This window comes from Triticum aestivum, chromosome 3D (assembly GCF_018294505.1).
Source record: "Triticum aestivum cultivar Chinese Spring chromosome 3D, IWGSC CS RefSeq v2.1, whole genome shotgun sequence".
Classification (NCBI taxonomy): Eukaryota; Viridiplantae; Streptophyta; class Magnoliopsida; order Poales; family Poaceae; genus Triticum; species Triticum aestivum.
The window spans coordinates 122,415,879-122,425,337 of record NC_057802.1 but is presented as its reverse complement, the minus strand read 5'-3'; the positions used below and the strand labels follow the sequence as shown (position 1 = coordinate 122,425,337).

Sequence of the window (9,459 nt, the reverse complement as noted above, 5' to 3'; positions counted from 1 at the left end):
AGGCGGCGGGCGGTAGGCGGCCAGGCGCGACAGAGGCGACCGGTCAGCGGCCGTCGGTGGCGCTCGGCGCGAGGAGGCGGCGCCGGAATGCATGCCGGATATAAGACGGACATGCGGTTATTGCCCCACGACGCACGCGCCACGTCCACACGCACGCGCCACGCCCACACGCACGCGCCACGTCCACACGCACGCGCCATGCCGGTCCACCACTGCCTGGTCAACGCCCCCTTGACCCGACATTGTGGGCCCATGCCATTGACCCCGACATTGTGGGCCCATGCGCGCGGCTCGGCTCGATGGATGTCGGCGGCTGCGCGGCTCGGCTCGCTCCGCAGCCACGTATACACGGGCGCACGGGGGGTATCGGCATCGACGCGCGGGGGCAGATTTTTTTAAATAAGACGATCGCGCCCCTGGCTGCGAAGGGGCATTGGCTAATCTCAGCCCTTGATGTGTTTAAGGTGGGTGTACCGAAGCAGAAGTGTTTTGGGCATGCATAAAAGATCTGCATTTATCAAGTGCATGAACTGACTAATACATAATGAGCATACTAACATTAACATATGCTTCTTATTTTGGTACATTCACAAGTTTTCTTAGTGGTCCAACAAAGGTAGTCATAACATTGTGCACAACTTAAAAGCAATCTATAAGATCTTAAATGTTGTACTGTATTACGAACATATGTTATCTTGCGAGCAAGCGCCAGCAACGTCTTATGTTCACAATAGACTTCACTACTTCGTATCAGCAAACCCTTCATTTCCTGCCAGCCTCAAGTACTTGTCCTTACGGGTGAGTGTGGTGGATCGAAACCCAAGAGTCCTACCAATCTCACCTTGCACCAGATTGGCCACCTCTTTGCTCTCGCATCTCTTCCCTTGGATCGCCATCCTTGTTGGCATCTTGTCCATGAACTGAACATCATACGCTGGGCGTGGGTTCATGAAGTAGTAGAAGTGGTCTAGATACTTGAAATTGCCGGTGGAGGTGCCGTGAAACATGCTGGACCAGTTCACCAGTGCCACTGGGTAGACCTCATCAACGAGCTCGACAAACAGAGGGCTGAAGCGCAGCAGGTATGGCTCCCGGCATGTGGTCCCCTCAGGGCAGACCACCAGGTCCCCCTGCCTCAGTGACTGCTCCATCCTCCTCCGGTCCTCATCTCTGTTTCGGGTCAGCCGGACAGTCCCGATTGGTGATAGGAGCTCACTTACACGGCTGACACTGTATGTGACGGTTGACACCTGCTTGTTCAGCATTGCCGAGATGTACACCGGGTCGAGAAGTGTGCGGTGGTTGCACACGTAAAGGTGGCCCTGTGGGCTGGGCTGGGCATGTGGTTCATCACAACCCACTTGACCACTGTGGACTGGTGAGTTGATGACCCGGGTCGTTACTCCTATTACAGCCCCGACTGCGACGGAGATAGAATATGGCAGTTTCACAAAGATTAGTGTTCGGAGCACAGTGAGAGGGAGGGCAAGTGGGAACCACATGAACATGGCTAGGGTGGCTTGGGGGGTAGGCCTAAAGGCTAGCCTACCATCATGGAAGATCAAGGGTCTTGGGTACTGGTCCCTTGTCAAGGGTGACCATTTTCTCTTATCTTCTCGTGTCACCAAGTGTACTACCTGCAAATGAGAAGAAAAACTATATTAGATTTCACAACCCAATGGCTTGTACGCTTTACCTATTCACCCTGTAAACAACAGTTTGCAAACTGAAGTACAACAAAGTACAAATCGACAAAGCTGAAGAAACTTTCTCAATGTAGAAGGTGAATTGTAAAATGAACTCTGAACTACTATAATATTTTACTTGAGCCTGTAGAGTCCAGAATTCTATAAGCAAATTTGCAAACAACATAAGGTAATATTTTGTGCTTTCTAACTTCCTTTTGTAGATTAAGAATGGTCACGATTTACTGTTTTACGAGCTATGTGTCTCTTCACCAAGGGAGCATACATAAGACTAATCCTTTCATTCTGGAATATTCTAATACTGCCCCTAAATTTTCATAGAAGTTTTCTTCCTGCACAATCTTTTTTTTTTTTGCATATCTCATGTATAGCTCGTTAGAATTAATTCTATCGAAAGTGACAACAGAGTTATCTTCTTCCAAACAACAAGTATCAAGTAACTAGCTTATCAATTTTCACTAGTGAGGAAGCCATTTCTAAATAACTTGCACAAGGTGATCATTTTGATCTAATCAAGTTAGGGTAAACTAAGGTTATCAAATAACTCTGCGTGGCCTCATTCCTGTCTTTCTCTTTCTGGTCTCAAGCTTGTGAGAGATAAGTGCATTAAGCCTTGCATGCATACATTGTCTTGTGATGAGCAAGCCCGAAAATGCCAGCGGATGGCCAGTGAGCTAAAAAACAACGAAAGAATAGGTTACATTTTTCATATGCTCTCCTCTTATAGATAGGACGAACCAAGAACAAAGTTTTTCGATCCCAAATGATCCAAGGGAGCGGAAAGAGAGGGATTCGAACCTTCGGCACAAAAAAAAATTGTACAACGGATTAGCAATCCGCCACTTTAGTCCACTCAGCCATCTCTCCACTTTCGATACAACTAAAAAAAACTGCTTACTTATCCCATGATATGGGGCAAAATTTAGGAATCCGCTTATGTAATAGAGCCGATCCACTAAGGGATTAAGCAGCGGTGTAGTATCAGATCCCAAAGATAGCAAGTTCTTTTTTCAACCTTGACATGAGCTTAGCTAATTGCAAAGCTATTGTTAACGAGACATGCATAGTATTCTTATAATATTTTTTTAATTTAAGATATCCAAGCACAAATTCTGCATCTCAACACATCATACCTCTGTACCTTTTCATGGGGCTTTCAACTACCACATGGCATTCAAATGTCTACCTAACTTGTGTGAGCAAGATGTTCCAAAGATGCCAGGAGGCTAGCTACATCGAGTTAAATGAGACAAGAACTGCACAGCTATATGGAGTTAAATAAGACAAGAACTGCGTGGATACATATGTCTAACATCTGTGATAGTCATGCTTAGCTGCATGGTACGTGATTTTGAGCCTGTTCGTTGTGAACGACTAACCTTTGGCTCATATTATTCTTAGGTGCTTGATTTTTATATCATCCATGAGGCAAGCTAGCTTTGCTACTTTCAGGCTTTCAGTTACATATAGTTTCAGATTTGCATGTATACTATGTGTGCATATGTATTTATGACTGATTTTGGAAAAAACTAAAACTTGTAAAGAGTAATACACATATGTTCAGTACGATATACAACATACACAACTTAACGGCAAATAACAACAATGAAACACATTTCAGCTTAGAAGTGATACTAGTTCACCTTATGATCGTTTCAAAGATCACCCATAACGTTCAACTAATATAATCAGTTCATACTTGAATGGACTAATTGGCTCAAAAGTTGCAGCAGAAAAGTATGACACAGAAGAACAAAAAAGGAGAGGGGTAAAATACATGATGCAGCATTGCAGTGTATTTCAAAAAGATAAATAATATCCATTCATAGAATCTAACCTTGCACCGAGAGAAAAGCTGGTGATGATCATAGTCAAAATAGCTTGAGCTGCTTCCAAACCCTATCATCTCGTTTTGGTCGAACTTTGCCTGCCCTAGCCTTGCTTCACTCTCCTTTCCCAATAAACCAACATAACGCCCTCTTATCATCTTCACCTCCCTTCCCACAACCACTTCAAATCCTGTATACTCCTTAAGAAATGCTTCCGCCATAACCCTAGGGATCAACCTACAAACCCCTGCCACCCTCTTTACCCCTCTCACCACCTCAAGTCCTTCCCTCCCCACATCCTCTAGGAAATACTTGGGCAAAGTAGCCCGTGCAACCCTAACCACCTTCTCCTCCCTTAATCCCACGAAGCACACCATGACCATGATCATTGTTTCTACTTCTTGTGTCAGGCAACATAGCAAAGGGTAGAGGCATAGTAGGATGAAACCTCTTAGGAAACTACCTGCCTCTATTGCAATAAGCATGAAATAAGGAAAGGTAGATATAGACCTCAGGAGACCTCCTTCAACATCTAGGACTAGAGTTTTGTTCCGGAGGTGTTCATCATCTTGTGGCAGTTGCAAGCATGTCTGGATGATCTTAGGACAGGTAGATATGCCGCTCGAGCTTTGCAGGTGATGGTACTGGCCTAGCGGATTCCCTAACCTTCGGCGAAGTAAGCGGTAGAAGGCAAGGAGGGATTTGGAGAAGGGCTTTAAAGCCATGTGTGCACCTTGAACCCCAAAGAATTTATGCCTCCTGTGTTGGTTCAATCTAGTTTATTTGATGCAGGTTGTAAGGTGCAACTACAAGAGGTGTCATATATATATGCAGCTAAAGCTTAGGTGCTTAGATGGTGAAATGATTGTATACAATTATTGCAAGAAAAACAAGGTTTGATCCCAAATTAGGCCACAAGCTCTGACTTGGCTTATAACACTCTTAATTTTGTTGCTTGACAGCACTGTCAAAATGAACCAGGATTACTTGAGCTTTACACAGAAGTTAAGGACATTGATTTGCCGATGATGGTAAGCGTAAATATGTGTTTACCACCCACCCTGTTTAGGATAAGAAAAGGTATGAATCTGTTGACTAAGATTTTTCACCGGAATGCCACATGTTAAGGTCACTCTCTTTGTGTATAGTCGTGTATGATATGACGTATCTCTATATATACTTTGAGTGCCCAGAGAATTATAACTTTTGACCTAGCTCTTTATCGTATTTTGCGCCACGTCATTGGTTCATCGTGCATGAGTGTTTGCTATTGATGTGGTTTGACCTCACGGCCTGTATGTAATATATACCTTTGTATAGAAAACCAGTAGTTTGGCATGCACACAAATCACAGGATATAACAGTGGTCAATGCATGTCTTTGTTCTGGCAGAATTGCGGGTGATGTTATCAAATATAAATGAAAAAGCAATATGTTTGGTGCAGGCTTGATGTGTCTCCATTGTTTCAAGCCTGCAAGAAAGCTAGCTGAGGACGACCTCTCACCTAAAAGCTAGAGCAATCGAGGTACGTACATAACCTACCTGCTGGCCATTGATTGGATAATAATATTACCTGTCTGTTTGCTTTTAACTTCACATGGATTCATAAAGTAATTTGACTTTTTTTTCCCAAAGCATAGTTAAAATATGGATTGCCTACATTTTCTCTACAATCGGTCACTCAAGACTCAATAGTGTATAGAGGCTAGAAATCTATATTGAAAGTCCTACCCCGAAGGATTTTCGTAAAATGATTTGGCTGAAAGTGTTACATGGATCTTTGCTGTTGGTACTCCCTCCGTTTCGAATTATAAGATGTTCTAACTTTCTCCGAATCAAATGTATATAGATGCTTTTTACCGTGCTTGTTCATTCATTTCAGTAGGTACTTAGTCTATATTGAAATATTCAAAACATCTTATAATTTGAAACGGAAGGAGTATTTCACTACAACTTCTTCAAGGCGCATGAATTACGTTGCTCTGTAAGAAGCGGTGCTGTTCCTAGAGGAATCGTGTAGCAAGCGATCAGCGTGCGCACCTACCAGATCTGCTGTCGCGTCATTGTGTGTCGGTGCCGGTGCTAGGGCTGCAGTCACTTTTGGGGTCAAATGCATGATTGTGTACAAAGCTCTGTTTCGTCTTCCACATTGTACGAATTTATTTGTACTTGTGTTATGCTTTACCAGAAAACTCTGGTCACTGGATGACCTAACTAAAATGTGGTGCCGAGGTGTGGCCAGTGAAGCTCGGTATAAAAAAATAGCCCAGAAAATAAAATCTGCCATAATTTTTATTTTTCCTGCTATACTTTACTATTATCTACTCCCTATGATTCTAAATATAAGCCTTTTTAGAGATTTCAATACGAACTACATGTAGAGCAAAATAAGTGAATATATACCCTCTAAAATACATCTATATACATACGTACATAGTCCAGATTGAAATCTCTAAAAAGACTTATCTGTAGGAACGGAGGGAGTAAAGGGAGTTAGTACATTCGTCTCACCTCCTCCCTTGGGTTTTCCCTCCTGTGGATGTCTTCTCGAGCTATGTATCAAATTTTCATTTGAATTTTTGTGACAATATATGTTGATGGTGTGTCAATGCACTAAATTTTTTCCGGATATTTTCAAACATTTTTAAATGTGCAATGAGGGACCGGTGTATTGCTAGCACCAATTGCCCCGATGCACCAGATAGACCCCTCTTTTTTTTTTGATTTTTTTAAATCTCAAGCGATGCCACAAAAAATAGAAAGCATCGTACATAGAGTAACCTGGAATAATCTAAACCAAACCAGTACTTCCTTAGAAGCAGGTTGACTCACTTCAACCTGGACGGCAGGTTGATTTCAGGAAACTGTTGGTTTTTTTTTTGTTGTTGCAAAAAAGCACGACAAACGGGCAGCAGCTTTCCTCCGTTTATTAGTAGGTAAAATATAAATTAGGTAAAGATATAAGGCCTATTGCATATTTGAGATTTAATTTCACCAATTTATGAGATATATATGCCATAGAAAAAATACGATTGAAAACACCTTCCAAATACTAATTCGATGGTAAACTTTTTTTAACATACACGTCATATATTATTGGTCTAATCAATGGTTAAAGTAAATCGTGAAATGTGTATTAGGCCCTTCACATCGAATGAAGGGGGTACATTGTATCGACATCGATCGTTTCTTTAAGATCTATGCAATTTGCTTTAGAGGGTGTGTACTAAAGCAAAGCTTTTATACATATGCGAACTTTCAACAAGGCCAGATGAAAAGGCAAAACAATTAAATCAAATTCAAGCTTTCTTACGCGCCATGTCGCAAAACGTACCCATAGATAAGAACAAATTATCAAAATGTGATACAAGAGCCTAAATTATTTCTTAATAAAAATAAATTGTGTTACAAACTAAACATCATGACTTTAACCACTATGGACAAAACTGGGTTCTATAATGGCTTCCAGGTAACGGGCCAATCCAACATGGCATGTACGGGAAAGAACATTCAATCTCGTTCCTCCCCATTTTAATATGACCCAGATCCCGAACCTTCAAAGTGTTCATATGGTAGGCCATTACATTGCCGCTCGATTCAAACAGAGCAATCTCTTTGTAAGGATGAAATCCAAGAAAATCAATTGTCGAGTTAGAACTGTGCTTGGCAACCCAATCTTCAGCGCTAACCACATTATCATTGTTCGGATCCCATTCAGAGTTGTCTTCGACTAGCTCTTCGTCACTGTCGCTTGTAAGATCCAGGATCCCCCAGCAAAGTTACAAGGGCATTTAGGAACATGCTCAAAGTTGATGTCATTGTTCAACACCCAGTCCATCTTTCCATACGTCTCGTTAAGGAACCATAGCTGGAATGCATCACGTGCAACACGGAATGCGCAATAGACACCCTTCTTGGATTTGCCGAGACGAGGTGCATAAGACGCTAGCTTCTTTCCTTGAGGGCACTGAATTACTTGGTATTTATCATTTGACAAGTTCATTCTGCAAAATATGGGATCATCATTAGAACGTCTGGAATGTAGTTGCTGTGTGATGAAGAAATTAAAAAAACGCGGAATCCGAACACATATAAGGTGTGAGCAGATATACATATATACCTCAAAACAAAATCGTCTTCGCAAGAGACGTAGAGTGCTCCACGCCAGTAAGCAGCGTAACGCAATATGCGTCTTTCCTTCGACCTACAACCGGCGACCGTTCCCGCGGCCATCCCTTCCCGAACAAACGACCTCTCCTTCCACTCACCGGTCCATGAGGAGAAGACATCCACGACGTACGGCGAAGGCGGCCACTCCATCTCGGACACCGGCTTATCCTCGCACGCATGCTTGGAAATGTGCCCCGTCGGAAGGCTCCATGGTATGTCCGGGACCGAGAGCACCTCGTAGTGCTGCGACACCGTCGGATCAAACACGAGGTAGTGACCGCTCATGCAGAGATCGCAGCACCGGGGGGGCGCTGCGGGTAACTCCACCCACTGCAGCGTGGCAGGGTTGACCACGTGGCCGCAGAGCAGGAGGAGGCCGTTGCAGCAGTCCTAGACGCCGCAGTCGAACACGGAGGGGGTGTCCGGGTAGCCAAGGCTGGCGGCGATCCGGCGCGCCGTGGTGCGGCGTGAGAAGAGCGCGGGCATGGGGTGCTCCATCCGCTCGAGGGGCAGGTCCAGGTCACGCAGCTCGAGGAAGACGCCATCGAGCGAGAGCGGGAGAAGGTCCGTGCGCAGTAGGCGGTGGCCGTCGACGGCGGCGCGCCATCCCTTGCGAACGCAGCGGGACGCCGCGAGGCTGCGGGGAGGGAGGCGGCGGAGGACGTCCAGGAGCATGTCCTCGGGTAGCTGCCTGGTCATGTCCATGTCGATTGATATGAGGAAAGGAAGCGTCGGGTAGGAGACTTGGGGTTCTGTACCTATATCTGCCTACTAGTACTCGTTATATTACCACATGACGGTTCACGTTACGTGCAGGCAGAGCCGGACAAGACTCTTCCTTGTCCGAGTGGAGCGCGACTGCACGTAGACGCGCCGTGTCTACGCTCCGTCAGCTCGTCGATCGGAACAATTTTTCCTAATAAAATTGCTACAGGCTGCAGATTATACAAGGACACCAATGTAGAGTTGACGTCCACTCACGGAGGCAACATATGCGAACGATCTTTTCCTTCTCATCCGAAGCTATGTACTCATATCGATTCCTAAGGCTAGTCATAATAGGTAGTAACTTAGACTAGTAATATGCATATGTTACTAGTCTATATATGTTACTACCATCATAGTGGGTAGTAACATAAATATAGTGTCATGCAAGCCTTCATTTATTATATTATAGACTCATTTTGCATTTGGGTGCGTTATGTTACGGTAATATATTATGTTACCACAAGCACCTCTCTCCTCATTAACTTCATGCCACATAAGCATATATGTCTTAGGGTGCGTTATGTTACTACCTAAATTACTCCCACTATGGCTAGCCTAAGAGCAGCTCGAACCGATCACCGCAACTCGAACCGATCCCCTATAACCTGTTAGACGAGTAAAAAGTCCAATTTACTTCTTTAAACCGAAACAAGCCGAACTAGTATAACCATTAGGTTTTACTTTGAGCGAATGTGAGGAGTAAACATACTCAACCTCTCGGCCGCCGGCCGCCAAGTAAGATTTCCCCACACCCACACACCTCACCTCACCAACCAGTGAAAAAGACAAATAAAAATAAAAAAATAAAAAAAACATTGAAAAACGCAAAGAAACTAAAAATATGAAAAAGAAACAATGAAAAATACAAAGGAAAAAATAAAAAGAAAATAAATACAAAAAACACCTTGAAAAAACCATACAGAAGCTTTCCAAACCAGCGTGGAAGGTTCCTAGACCGCACAGAACACTTCACGGCTTCGTGATG

General features: G+C 43.8%; 2 protein-coding genes across 2 annotated transcripts; both read right to left on the bottom strand.

Annotated features, from left to right (window-relative positions):
- Nucleotides 1-496: 496 nt before the first annotated feature.
- On the bottom strand, nucleotides 497-4,312 carry LOC123077801 (probable glycerol-3-phosphate acyltransferase 3). Its single transcript, XM_044500129.1, has 2 exons — nucleotides 3,544-4,312; nucleotides 497-1,637 (listed from the first exon to the last, which is right to left on the bottom strand). The coding sequence occupies exons 1-2, from the start codon at nucleotides 4,258-4,260 to the stop codon at nucleotides 741-743; spliced, it is 1,614 nt and encodes a 537-aa protein (XP_044356064.1). The 5' UTR covers nucleotides 4,261-4,312; the 3' UTR covers nucleotides 497-740.
- Nucleotides 4,313-6,970: 2,658 nt separating this feature from the next.
- LOC123076189 (uncharacterized) lies at nucleotides 6,971-8,427 on the bottom strand. Its single transcript, XM_044498574.1, has 4 exons — nucleotides 8,118-8,427; nucleotides 7,657-8,036; nucleotides 7,400-7,540; nucleotides 6,971-7,310 (listed from the first exon to the last, which is right to left on the bottom strand). Exons 1-4 carry the CDS (start codon nucleotides 8,409-8,411, stop codon nucleotides 6,971-6,973), a joined length of 1,155 nt encoding a protein of 384 aa, XP_044354509.1. The 5' UTR covers nucleotides 8,412-8,427.
- Nucleotides 8,428-9,459: the final 1,032 nt, after the last annotated feature.

Excerpts from the sequence above, each read along its gene's own strand:
- LOC123076189 (XM_044498574.1), bottom strand. The coding sequence starts at position 8,411 with ATGGACATGACCAGGCAGCTACCCGAGGACATGCTCCTGGACGTCCTC. Across the intron at positions 8,037-8,117 it reads GCTACCCGGACACCCCCTCC|TGGGTGGAGTTACCCGCAGC; the intron begins GTGTTCGACTGC and ends GCCACGCTGCAG. Across the intron at positions 7,541-7,656 it reads GAAGACGATTTTGTTTTGAG|AATGAACTTGTCAAATGATA; the intron begins GTATATATGTAT and ends CATATTTTGCAG.
- LOC123077801 (XM_044500129.1), bottom strand. The coding sequence starts at position 4,260 with ATGGCTTTAAAGCCCTTCTCCAAATCCCTCCTTGCCTTCTACCGCTTA. Across the intron at positions 1,638-3,543 it reads AGCTTTTCTCTCGGTGCAAG|GTAGTACACTTGGTGACACG; the intron begins GTTAGATTCTAT and ends TCTCATTTGCAG.